This window comes from Ascaphus truei, chromosome 22, assembly GCF_040206685.1.
Source record: "Ascaphus truei isolate aAscTru1 chromosome 22, aAscTru1.hap1, whole genome shotgun sequence".
Taxonomy (NCBI): Eukaryota; Metazoa; Chordata; class Amphibia; order Anura; family Ascaphidae; genus Ascaphus; species Ascaphus truei.
In genome coordinates, this window is record NC_134504.1 from 7,058,535 (window position 1) to 7,072,487 (window position 13,953).

Consider the following 13,953-nt stretch of genomic DNA (forward strand, 5'->3'; position numbering starts at 1 on the left):
GAAGACAGCACATGCACACAGGGGGAGGGAGGGGAAGACAGCACATGCACACAGGGGGAGGGGGGGAAGACAGCACATGCACAAAGGGGAAGGGGGGGGAAGACAGCACATGCACACAGGGGGAGGGGGGGAAGACAGCACATGCACACAGGGGGAGGGGGGGAAGACAGCACATGCACACGGGGAGGGGGGGAAAACAGCACATGCACACAGGGGGAGGAGGGAGGGGAAGACAGCACATGCACACAGGGGGAGGAGGGAGGGGAAGACAGCACATGCACACAGGGGGGGGGGGGAAGACAGCACATGCACACAGGGGGAGGGGGGGGGAAGACAGCACATGCACACAGGGGGAGAGGGGAAGACAGCACATGCACACAGGGGGAGGGAGGGGAAGACAGCACATGCACACAGGGGGAGGGGGGAAGACAGCACATGCACAAAGGGGAAGGGGGGGGAAGACAGCACATGCACACAGGGGGAGGGGGGGGGAAGACAGCACATGCACACGGGGAGGGGGGGGAAGACAGCACATGCACAGGGGGAGGGGGGGGGAAGACAGCACATGCACAGGGGGAGGGGGGGGAAGACAGCACATGCACAGGGGGAGGGGGGGGGAAGACAGCACATGCACACAGGGGAGGGGGGGGGGAAGACAGCACATGCACACAGGGGGAGGGGGGGGGAAGACAGCACATGCACACAGGGGGAGGGGGGGGGAAGACAGCACATGCACACAGGGGGGGGAAGACAGCACATGCACACAGGGGGAGGGGGGAGGAAAGACAGCACATGCACACGGGGAGGGGGGGAGGAAAGACAGCACATGCACACATGGGAGGGGGGAAAGACAGCACATGCACACAGGGGGAGGGGGGAAGACAGCACATGCACACAGGGGGAGGGAGGGGGAAGACAGCACATGCACACAGGGGGAGGGAGGGGGAAGACAGCACATGCACACAGGGGAAGGGGGGGGAAGACAGCACATGCACACAGGGGGAGGGGGGGGAAGACAGCACATGCACACAGGGGGAGGGGGGGGGAAGACAGCACATGTACACAGGGGGAGGGGGGAAGACAGCACATGCACACAGGGGGAGGGGGGGGAAAGACAGCACATGCACACAGGGGGAGGGGGGGGGAAGACAGCACATGCACACGGGGAGGTGGGGGAAGACAGCACATGCACACAGAGGGAGGGGGGGAAAGACAGCACATGCACACAGGGGGAGGGGGGGGGAAGACAGCACATGCACACAGGGGGAGGGGGGGGAAGACAGCACATGCACACAGGGGGAGGGGGGGAAGACAGCACATGCACACAGGGGGGGGGAGGGGAAGACAGCACATGCACACAGGGGGAGGGGGGGGGGAGGGGGGGGGGAGACAGCACGTGCACACAGGGGGGGGGGAAGACAGCACGTGCACACAGGGGGGGGGAAGACAGCATGTGCACACAGGGGGAGGGGGGGGAAGACAGCACATGCACACAGGGGGAGGGGGGGGCAAGACAGCACATGCACACAGGGGGAGGGGGGGGAAAGACAGCACATGCACACGGGGGGGGGGAAGACAGCACATGCACACGGGGGGGGGGAAGACAGCACATGCACACAGGGGGAGGGGGGGAAAGACAGCACATGCACACAGGGAGAGGGGGGGAAGACAGCACATGCACACAGGGGGAGGGGGGGGGGAAAGACAGCACATGCACACAGGGAGAGGGGGGGAAAGACAGCACATGCACACAGGGGGAGGGGAGGGGAAAGACAGCACATGCACACAGGGGGAGTGGGGGGGGGAAAGAGAGCACATGCACACAGGGGGAGGGGGGGGGGGAAGAGAGCACATGCACACAGGGGGAGGGGGGGAAGACAGCACATGCACACAGGGGGAGGGGAAAGACAGCACATGCACACAGTGGGAGGGGGAGAGACAGCACATGCACACAGGGAGAAGGGGGGAGAGACAGCACATGCACACAGGGAGGAGGAGGGGGAAAGAGACAGCACATGCAGACAGGGGGAGAGGCAGCACATGCACACAGGGGGGGGGGCAGCACATGCACACAGGGGGGGAGGCAGCACATGCACACAGGGGGGAGACGGCACATGCACACGGGGGGGGGACGGCACATGCACACAGGGGGAGGGGAAGAGACATCACATGCACACGGGGAGGGGGGGAAGAGACAGCACATGCACACATTTCAGTGTCCCCTGTATTTTACTTCATCTATAGGACCATATTAAACTTATTTTCATCACACACATTATTACTGGTAATCACTACCTCTGTTTGGGACATTCTGTATTTTCACTACCAGTGAACCAATGCAATTTTGCACTGGTTAACCCTTCAGCCTCCACTGGCTCTTAGCCACATTCATATTCTTTCATAATTAGGGCTGAAGGAGGCAGCTGAGTGAGTAAAAGGCACTGAGTTTGGAGCAGGGGAGCCTGGTTCAATTCCTGGTGTCTGCTCCTTGTGACCTTGGGCAAGTCACTTTATCTCCCTGGCACCAAAAACATAGATTATAAGCTCTACGGGGCCGGGACTGTGTCTGCAAAATGTCTCTGTAAAGCGCTACGTAAAACTAGCAGCGCTATACAAGTACAAACTATTATAATTTGAATAGCGAGTGCATGCTATTTGGGGGCTTTTCACTCTCTGCCTACTCTCTGTCGCTCTGACTCAGAAAAGAAACACATTTACTATTTGATTAATGTTTTTCCTAGCGCAGCCTTTTCCACAAGTGAAGAAACGGAGAGGCAGTGATGAAAAACCACGGGCTGGAACCGGCAATCTTTGAAAAATTTATTAGCACATCTCTGAAAACAGGGTGATAAACACATACGCGTTTCGCGACCTTTGGGCGCTTTATCAAAGGGTAAAAGACTCAATGCAGTGGCCATCATTAAATAGCACTTCCACACCTGAAGGCTCCACCTCCCCTAATTAACCAGCCCCCGTCCAGGTGAATGTCCCGGGATGCGTGGGTGTCTACCCAGGTACCACATTAAAAAACCAGACAATTAAATAACATTCAAAAATACAAACATACAAAGTGAATTCCAATGATGGACAGCCAGTGCACAACAATATATTAGAAGAAGCTTGGTTACATGAATGATGCAATCAAGATCCCTCAAAAATGAAATACCCGGTTACCAAAATAACTATGTTAAAGTAATGCTCTCTAATAAAGTTACTAAACACATCTATACTGACCCCCCTCCCCCTTGGGTTCTGAGGTTGTTGGGCATATACCTTTGAATGTAATTCAATTCCCTGCCCGGTCTTACTGTTCTTGGTCTGTGCTGAAGCAGGGAGATTTGGCGGTGAGCTGCAAACTGCTTTCTAGGGAGGATTTTATCCAGTGGTTTGAGTTCCTCATGTCCTCAGGAATCTGGGGGGGGGGATTCCTGAGTACCTTTCAGGGGTAACCCACAACACTGGCCCACTTCTACCCAAACACACCCTGACAACACTTTAACATAAAATCACCCCTGAAATTCACGCCCTGCACCTCTCCGCTGGTTGGCACTCCTGGAACAGTAAAAACACACATACATCTTTATTATAAATACAGTTACATGCCATGATTGGGTTGAAGAGCTGACACTCACAATTCCCCAATATGGCTCAGGGGCACCCAGGTGGGCCAAATATTTTTATTAATGGCCTGGGTACCCCCTCACCGTCACAACGCGGATCTGCTTATAACCCGGTCTGAGAGTGGCTCCTGTTTTGAAAAAAAAATTTTTTAAAAGTGAGCTGGTTCCTGGCCGTCTCGCTCTCTCATTCCTGGACGGGGGACTCGCAGAGACAGCTGACAGCCCGGCTTCTCCTGACCCGAGGACCGCGTTAAAACGGGGTTCAGCAGGGTATACAAAAACGCTGTCTGGCTCTATATCTCTAAAGGATTGCCAGGTGTTCAAAGCACCAACTACCCTGCATAGAGATCTAAGAAGATCCTATTAAACAAGTAATATACTCTAGGATCTAAGTTAATTATAAGTAATAACAATTAACTGTACTTCACTATACTATACCTTGTTTAACCCCTTCCTTGTTCCAACTCCTGGTTCTAACTTCCCACTTAGATCTGGACACACAATCTCCATACAAGGTTTCTCCCCTGTATGAATACTCTGGTGTTTGAGGTAGATGCTTTTTATATGGAATTATTACTCACAATGTACATGTGAAAGGTTTCTTCTCTGTATGAATACTCTGGTGTTTGAGGAAGCTCGGCTTCTGACAGAATTGTTTCCCACAGTCTGTACATGTTAAAGGTTTCTTCCCTATGTGCCTCATCTGGTGTACGAGAAGGCTGTTCTTCTGTGAAAAACCTCTCTCACACACTGTACATGTGAAAAGTTTTTCCCCTGTGTGAGTCCTCTGGTGTACAAGAAGTTTGCTGTTCTGTGAAAAACTTTTCCCACACTCTGTACATGTGAAAGGTTTCTCCCCTGTATGAATCCTCTGGTGTATGAGGAAGCTGTAATTAAGACTGAATTGTTTCCCACACTCTGTGCATGTGAAAGGTTTCTCCCCTGTATGAATCCTCTGGTGCATGAGAAGGTTGCTGTTCCGTGAAAAACTTTTCCCACACTCTGTACATGTGAAAGGGTTTCTCTCCCCTGTATGAATCCTCTGGTGTACGAGAAACTTGCAATTAAGACTGAATTGTTTCCCACACTCTGTGCATGTGAAAGGTTTCTCCCCTGTATGAATCCTCTGGTGTACGAGAAGGTTGTTGTTCCGTGAAAAACTTTTCCCACACTCTGTACATGTGAAAGGTTTCTCCCCTGTATGAATCCTCTGGTGTGCGAGGAAACTAGAATTACGACTGAATTGTTTCCCACACTCTGTGCATGTGAAAGGTTTCTCCCCTGTATGAATCCTCTGGTGTACAATGAGGCTGCTCTTACTTGAAAAACTTTCCCCACACTCTGTACATGTGAAAAGTTTCTCCCCTGTATGAATCCTCTGGTGTACGAGGAAGCTGGAATTTAGACTGAATTTTTTCCCACACTCTGTGCATGTGAAAGGTTTCTCCCCTGTATGAATCCTCTGGTGTACGAGGAGGCTGCTCTTACTTGAAAAACTTTCCCCACACTCTGTACATGTGAAAAGTTTCTCCCCTGTATGAATCCTTTGGTGTGTGAGGAAGCTGGAATTAAGACTGAATTGTTTCCCACATTCTGAGCATGTGAAAGGTTTCTCCCCTGTATGAATCCTCTGGTGTACGAGGAGGTTGCCCTTCTCTGAAAACCTTTTCCCACACTCTGGGCATGTGAAAGGTTTCTCCCCTGTATGAATCCTCTGGTGTATGAGAAGACCACTCTTCTGCAGAAAACTTTTCCCACACTCTGTACATGTGAAAGGTTTCTCCCCTATATGAATTTTCTGGTGTCTGAGGAGACTGCTCTTCGCGCTGAAATGCTTCCTACACTCCGTACAATTAAAATGTTTCTCCACAGAGTGAATCTCCTGGTGTGAAAGGAGTTTCTCCTTCAATGAAAAACTTTTCCCACAGTCTGTACAGGTAAAGGGTTGCATGCTAGTGTGAACACAAATGTGTGTGCGCAAGTCCCTATTCAGTGAGAAGCTTTTCCCACACTCACAACAGACAAAAAGCTGAGCACCGCGGCAGCTTCTTGAATCTCTCTCATATATTTTGCTTGAATCATACTTAGAATCAGTCTGTGCCATGTGCTGTACAAGGCCTGAGAATTCCCCATCTTGTGGCCCTGGTTCCTTGCACGTGTCCAACACGTGGCAGAAATTATTACTTTTTAGCACTTCTGGGTCGCAGGGGCTCATGCACATATCAGAGCTCCAGCTCTTCTCCTCAATCAGGCAGTTCTCTAATAGAAGTAAATAAAAAAAAGAGAGAACTCAAATGTTTTAAATCTGTAATGAAAATTATGCATAAAAAATACTTGCAGAATTAACGTTATCACTACTTATGTACATCCTCCAAATCAATATTAACATTGAAATTGGCAATGGAAAGTCAAGTTAAGGAACTCCTGGTCTATCATACTAGTGAGTTAATTATACCATCCCAACCAGACAGAAATATATAGTGTAAAGGTAGGTGGGAGAAGACTACATGGGTATCTAAACCCAGCCAATTACTCCAGTGTGTGGGTGTGTCGCCTTTCTTGTTACTAGTTTTGACTGTATGTATCCAATTTCCCAAGCACGCTGCCTTGATGAAATATTTGACTCCTCCCTTTCCTTCTCCTCTCACATTCATGCTGCTGCTAAATATTAACGATTTTCCCTCCGCAACATTTTCACAATCTGTGCCAAATAAAAATTATCATCAGAAATGCCTGAGGTTCTGTGTTCCAACCAACCCCTTTCACTTCACATCCCATCCTTTTGGGCTAATAACAGCTCACAGAATGTTTATAAAAGTGATTGTACTCATCACAGGGGTCTAGCCATATCTGGATGATATCCACAGCAAGCCACATTTTTCACAAAAAAAGCAGCTCTCCACACCCTTTTGGTCCTCCGAAAACATTAAAAACACAAATGGCTCAAACTACTGGAACTAAATTTAGATTTTAAGTGGCAATCGTCACCCATAAAATATCTGGGCGTGAACATTACAATTGCAGTACTCTATATAGGGAAATTTACCCCAGGCTCCTGAAGACCCTAAGGGACGACTTAGGGGCATGTGTCTTGGATAGGGCGAATTCAATGAGTGAAGATGAATCTCCTCCCGCAGATTCTGTACCGTTTCAAATGCTGCCGATCCCAGTGATACACAGGGAAATATCTGACCTGCAGTCCCTTATAACAAGGTTCATTTGGGGCTCATCTCATATTATAGGGCTGCCCAGCTGAGCCAGCTAACCTTCGGGCATTCTGACCACCTCTCTAGGAGATGGAGCGAGCTGGAAAGCTCTTTATCGCCCCCTTATAAACTCCAAAACCTAATATGGATCGCTACACACAGAGGGAACTCCCGCACCGCTACAATATGAACCACGTTGAGGTGCTTACTAGGTAGAGAATTAATGTATACGGAAGAAAAGGAAACCAAGTATATCAGCACTCTATCAAGCTAAATGTATGATTATTTTGTTAAAATACTTTATTGGTGAACAATGAATAAAAAAATGGGCTTTAAAATCAGAAAAATGTGTCAAACAGCACGTGACTGTGATCATTTGTAACTTAACTAAAGGTAGTTAAGTAGTGTATACATATGGAGATCCTTGATAGATGTTTAGGATCTGATGCTATGTATATAGCCTCCTATAGATATGGAGATAAGTCCGTGATGTAACCACCACACAGATGCGTGTTGGAGTAACCACCAACACACTCCGCGTGTTGGAGTAGGTAAGTTGCCGACGCGCGCGTTTCACGAGCAGCTGCCTATGACTTTATTAAGGATGCACTAGTACTCCCTTCATTAGTCCCGTAGCCAAGCCACATTTGTCTACACTACTGGAGCAAATAAAGCATTGCTCAAGGTACCCCAAATTGGGTGTTTACATCAATTCTCATATTGATCTTATACCTGCAGACCTTTGCTTTATTAGGCTCTAGGGGCTATATTCACGGAGCGCCTCCTTCAGTATTACCCTTATGGCAGGCAGCTTATAGTGTTTGAATGGGACTAATACATCAGTTACACGTTAGCAGGTAGTCAAATACAGATGATATCTACCTTGCCTTGCATAGATGTTATACTTATACACCACATATATGTCACCATTGATTCAGAGCGCTTATCAACACACGCTCTGAGAATATACATGTACATTAGGACTGACATTCTGTGTGGTGGTTACATCACGGACTTATCTCCATATCTATAGGAGGCTATATACATAGCATCAGATCTTAAACACCTAATATGGATCCCAATATCCAAAAAGTATAGTCAGCCAACATCTGCCGACAATGACACACTCGCTAAGACTATGGGAATCACTGAAACACAAAAACACCCCGACAACCACCAAATCCCTGATGACTCCTACATTCGGGAAGCCACTCTTTAGTCCGGGATTGCTGGAGAGGAGTTTTCAAATGTGGAGGGAGGCAGGATTCCTAGATTAAGTGATATGGGGCCCGATCAGAAAATTATACCGTTTGCAGACATACAAAAGGAAAAAAACATGCAGAATAAATTTAGTTAACTGCAAGTCAGATCCTTCTATCAAAGTCTGGGCCCCAGGGACCCCCTGACAAAATATGAAACCCAATGTCTAAGAGAAGAGGGATCAGCAGGGCTTATCTCCCGTATATATGGAACGGAAGTTGGGTCCCCCATCCATGCCAACAATAAATTAAAATATATGACCCAATGGGAAAATAATTTGGGGGATTAAATAGACAAGGACTCATGGGACGATATCCTCCTAGCAGTAGCCAAGTGCTCGATCTCCACAGTAATCAGGGAAAATGGGTACAAAGTACTGATGAGGTGGTACCCAATGCCCCAAAGGCTCTCCAGGTTTACCCCAGGCTACCCTCCAGACTGTCCAAAGGGATGTGGAGTTCAGGCCTCTTTCATCGACGTGATGTCGGCCTGCCCCAGGGTAACAGAGTTATGGCAAAAGGTGAGAAGATGGATCCAGGGAATCCTGCAAGTAGACTTGGATTTGGATCCCTGGCTCTTCATACTAAACAGACCGTCTGACGCCCTATCTAGACAGGAGAACAGGCTGGTTTCCAACATCTGCACAGCTACCAGATGTCAACTGGCCGCAGTATGGAAGCAGTCGGCAATCCCCACCTTGCCTAAAATTAAAAACAGGCTGGGCTTCATCTGTCACATGGAGAAGCTCCTGAGTCTGACAAACGATTCCTGCAGTGAATTCCTTACAGTCTGGGAGCCCTGGATCCACTCAGCGGGCATACAGGGAGTATTCGTAGGAGCGAGTGCAGGAGCAAAGCATGTATGGCAGGTTAGCTTAGGCCTGCGGTTAGAAGGGCATGTAGAGCATTAGAGGAAGATAGGGCAGAATTGTAGTTCATTACAAGGTTGTCGGGGTGAGCAGAGTAGCATAAAGAAGAGCGGGAGGAGAGCAACGTGGAGTTGAGACTTCTTAGCTTAATGAAACACAGGGAACACAGAACTCATGGGTAAGTGAAGGTGGAGAGGTGAGTTGAGAGAGATGAAGTGATGGTCAGAGAGAGGAAAGTGAGAATAGAGAAATTAGCAGAGAGAAGCTTCTGCATCATCTTCGTATTCCGGGTCTGAGAGCACAGGCAGAATACACTGGTCAAACGGTAGAAAAATTGTTTTGTTTTCTCCAAACGTGCTCCATTGTTGGTCAGAGAACCAAAACTCTGCATTTCCAACCTTTATACTTGTATGAGAGACATATTGCTCCTGTAACTCTGCTACTTGTGGCTTGGTTCGAGAATAAACACCAGGCTAGGGACTTCCTATGAAAACAATTAACCCTGAGTATTCCCTAAAGGTGACCATACTACTTGTAACCAGATAAACTTTGTCAAAAGAATGTTATGGTTCTCACCATCAACAGTAAATGAATCTATTTCACTCTTTATTGTGGTTAGATGAGCCTCAGTGTTTGGTTCTTCTCTCTCAGACTTAATCTCTAACCTCTCTGGTACAATCACTGGGAAACCTGCCAACAAGAAAAGGAAAATCCATCATGTAAAGCTGGGAGTGGGAACTCTTCCTGTGATATCACTATACATAAATTCTGTATACTGATTCCTAAGGGAAGGGGATAGGTAACTGGTTGTACTTTATTATTACCCCTGAGTGCTGAAAACATGTTGGAGTCTTTGGAGTTACCAATGTTCAAATCTCAATAATGATAATAATATTCTCAATATAACCTTAGACAAATCATGTGTGTTTGTTTTTTACTATAACATGCATTAATAGAACATGTAGCTTATCATTGTATCCATGCTTTAATGTTATTTTCCTTAATATTGTAGACATTTCAGTCCATTTTTTAAGCAAAATTTGAATAAAGTGAGGACATACTTACCACTAACAGGAAATGAATCTATTTCACTCTTTATTGTGGTCACATGAGCCTCACTGTTCGGTTCTCTCTCTGAATTAATCTCTAACCTCTCCTGTACAACCGCTGGGAAACCTGCCAACAAGAAAAGGAAAATCCATCATGTAAAGCTGGGAGTTGGGGCTCTTCTAGTGATTTCCCCTTCTCTGATATTGATATAATGTAATATCCGTCGTAAAGAAATGTTTTAGGAGCCCTTCTTGCAGAAATTGATGAATAAAGTTGATGAATACATATTACATCTTGGAGAAAAGGAGCGATACAAATTCAATATTATTCATAGTCCTTTTCTCCAATGCTTTCTTTGGGACTTCTGGATTCCCTTTTGCCCCGGAGCACCGGCAGATCGGTATTCTGTACCACGTTACAGTGTACCTGCATTTCTCTCTTCAATTACATCTTACATCTTACCTGCTATTGGTTCAATAGGAACACAAAATTAATTCGTTTGGGTGTTTGACCCACATATCTGCAAAATCTCCTTGCAGATTTCAGAGCCACCAAAATATCTACAATACTCACTTAGCAAGTGTGGATCCATACTGATAGTGGGCAGTGCTCCTCTGTCCATGCTGGTAGCGGGCAGTGCTCCTCTGTCCATGCTGGTAGCGGGCAGTGCTCCTCTGTCCATGCTGGTAGCGGGTAGTGCTCCTCTGTCCATGCTGGTAGTGGGCAGTGCTCCTCTGTCCATGCTGGTAGTGGGCAGTGCTCCGCTGTCCATGCTGGTAGTGGGCAGTGCTCCTCTGTCCATGCTGGTAGTGGGTAGTGCTCCTCTGTCCATGCTGGGAGTGGGTAGTGCTCCTCTGTCCATGCTGGTAGTGGGCAGTGCTCCTCTGTCCATGCTGGTAGTGGGTAGTGCTCCTCTGTCCATGCTGGGAGTGGGTAGTGCTCCGCTGTCCATGCTGGTAGCGGGCAGTGCTCCTCTGTCCATGCTACTAGTGGGACGTGCTCCTCTGAAGCTGCTGATAGGAGGGTCCTTGATTTATATCTGCTATATGTCAGCTCTGTCTGTATATAAAAGAAGAAATGTAATTAGTATGATCTGTTTTTTTTTAGATAAATATACAGCATTTAATATAAGCTTTCAAATCTAACATTATTAACACAAAACAACCCCAAAGGAGTCAGAGAGACAGGGACACCAAACAATCATATTCTCCGTCTTCTAACAGGAACTTAATTTCAAACACTGCAAAATACATTAATGGCTCAGGATAATATTATAACATAACAACCTAGCATAAAATCCAGAGTATAGAGAGTCAGAAATTAACAGCCATAAGAATAACACTAACCTCCCAAAACACACACACACACACACACACACACACGAACTTTGGGCCTGTCTCTCTCCCTCACTGCGCTGCCGGTGGCTGCGGGGGGGGCCTGGCCGGGGCAGATCATCGGCAAGCACCCATGAGAGAGGCCAGGCGTGGGACAGTGTAGGAGGCCTGCCAGCAGCTGGGGACATGTCCGGCGGCAACAGGGGGCGCAACCAACGCTGCCCGTGTCCCCCCCATCGCAGCCACGGGCAGCACAGTGAGGGAGGCGCAGCAGCTGGGGAACGGCAGCCCAGGCCAGCGACAGAGGCGCATGTAGGTGCAGAAAGACCAGTATGGTTGCAGACCCCTGCAGCGTATCTTTATTTAGCGCCCACAATGTACTTAGCGCTTTACAAAAAAAGACAAAACAATACAGGGAATAATAATACAATGTGCAACAAAGTCAGATAATAGGAAATTAAATCCCTGCCCCGGAGAGCTTAAAATCTAAGTGGTCTTCATCTAACCCAGAGGATATAGTTGCAATACACAAAAGGCTTGAATCCCATTACTGTATATAAAACTGTTCAGTAGTTAATCCACCAGCATCCCTATATAAATATTAAAATCAGGGATAGATCCCTGTGACTCACAATTCATAGACGCTCTTGAACCTGCCTTTTCCTGCTGGGTATAACAGGACCTGCAGTTCCCCTCTGTGGGTGCAGGCTGGGTATAGCAGGACCTGCAGTTCCCCCCTCTGGGTGCAGGCTGGGTATAGCAGGACCTGCAGTTCCCCTCTGTGGTTGCAGGCTGGGTATAGCAGGACCTGCAGTTCCCCTCTGTGGGTGCAGGCTGGGTATAGCAGCAGGACCTGCAGTTCTCCTCTGTGGGTGCAGGCTGGGTATAGCAGGACCTGCAGTTCCCCTCTGTGGGTGCAGGCTGGGTATAGCAGGTCCTGCAGTTCCCCTCTGTGGGTGCAGGCTGGGTATAGCAGCAGGACCTGCAGTTCCCCTCTGTGGGTGCAGGCTGGGTACAGCAGGACCTGCAGTTCCCCTCTGTGGGTGCAGGCTGGGTATAGCAGCAGGACCTGCAGTTCCCCTCTGTGGGTGCAGGCTGGGTATAGCAGCAGGACCTGCAGTTCCCCTCTGTGGGTACAGGCTGGGTATAGCAGGACCTGCAGTTCCCCCCTGTGGGTGCAGGCTGGGTATAGCAAGACCTGCAGTTCTCCTCTGTGGGTGCAGGCTGGGTATAGCAGGACCTGCTGTTCCCCTCTGTGGGTGCAGGCTGGGTATAGCAGGACCTGCAGTTCCCCTCTGTGGGTGCAGGCTGGGTATAGCAGGACCTGCAGTTCCCCTCTGTGGGTGCAGGCTGGGTATAGCAGGACCTGCAGTTCCCCTGTGTGGGTGCAGGCTGGGTATAGCAGGACCTGCAGTTCCCCTCTGTGTCACACACACAGTAAGGGGCTAATAATCCAACATCAGTAACATGTCTCTGGTTATATCAGTCACAGACACGTTACATTCCTGACAGGACTTTCTGTGCAGAACTAATTTCTTCCCCTCCCTGCCAGCTACATCCAGGTCACAGCCCTGTGTCCTACTGCGCATGCTCACACGCAGGGGATCATGGGAGTTGTAGTTTTTAAAGACATACACTATAGATCGAGTGGCACATAGAAGCAACACAGTAACATTTCCCAGAGACTGTGCTAGGGAGAGAGAGAGTTATTCTGCATGTAGATGTGTATACTCCTCTTGGTCCTTAATACATTGCAGTAAAGCTGCTTCAGTTCCTCCCTTTTGGCCAATGCTGATATGAAGGAGGTAACCTGGATATAATATAACCCCTGAGGCTGTAATAACACTAAAGTACTGCACATTTATACATACTATACATCACCAAATCCTGCTAGTAATAGTACATGTTGTGCACACGGTGCATAAAGGGAAAATAATATACATATGTACAAAAGTGGTTGGTTAAGAAAAATCAACGGAAAGGTCCCTTATATTGCACTCATAGAAAACATGAAATTAGGCTGGAAAAATATTGTCCAAAGGTAACAGTGTCCCTTCATAGGCCATTCAATGGAATAAGATGATACAGTTAAAATTAAACTTTATAAGGTCAAACAAAAGAAGTAAAAAAGTGATATGTGACTGTGATATTAAAAATATTGATGGGGGGGGGGGGGGCAGGGAGCGGCTGGTGGGAACGAGATGGCCCACAAATGACCCAGTATGATGGAAGATAGTACCCCTTAAGGGTTAATTATATCTGGGACTGTAGATCACAAACCACAATATCAAGACATTGTTGCCTTTTTCATGCTCTGTGTCAGAACCTCAGAGGTGCAACAAACCATCTGATTTCCTATGGACTCTCCAGGTCTCTTTACTCATAATTTCAATTCTAATTATTCCATTTGTATTGCTACATCGCAAAGTGTATACGCGGTCCAGACATAGTTACATAGTAGGTGAGGTTAAAAAAAAAGACGTAGGTCCATCAAGTTCAACCTATTCTAAATTTAGACAACAGATACTTTATCCTATATCTATACTTATTTATTGATCCAGAGGAAGGCAAACAAAAAAACCCCATTAAGGGGAAAAATTAATTCCTTCCTGACT

At 47.7% G+C, this 13,953-nt stretch overlaps 1 protein-coding gene across 3 annotated transcripts in view; it reads right to left on the reverse strand.

Moving 5' to 3' along the window:
- Window positions 1-2,781: 2,781 nt before the first annotated feature.
- The window catches only part of LOC142472708 (uncharacterized), a 201,745-nt gene continuing 190,573 nt past the window's right edge, over window positions 2,782-13,953 (reverse strand). Inside the window, exons 1-4 of one of the 3 annotated variants that reach the window (XM_075579836.1) lie at window positions 11,971-12,811; window positions 10,578-11,063; window positions 10,020-10,130; window positions 2,782-5,879 (exon numbers count right to left, since the gene is read on the reverse strand). In XM_075579836.1, the coding sequence (XP_075435951.1) occupies window positions 4,198-5,879; window positions 10,020-10,130; window positions 10,578-10,986 (2,202 nt within the window). In that variant the 5' untranslated portion in view covers window positions 10,987-11,063; window positions 11,971-12,811 and the 3' untranslated portion in view covers window positions 2,782-4,197. Of the gene's footprint in view, window positions 5,880-9,530; window positions 9,685-10,019; window positions 10,131-10,577; window positions 11,064-11,970; window positions 12,812-13,953 lie in introns of those variants that run through there. The other 2 variants (XM_075579837.1, XM_075579838.1) reach the window with 2 other exon arrangements.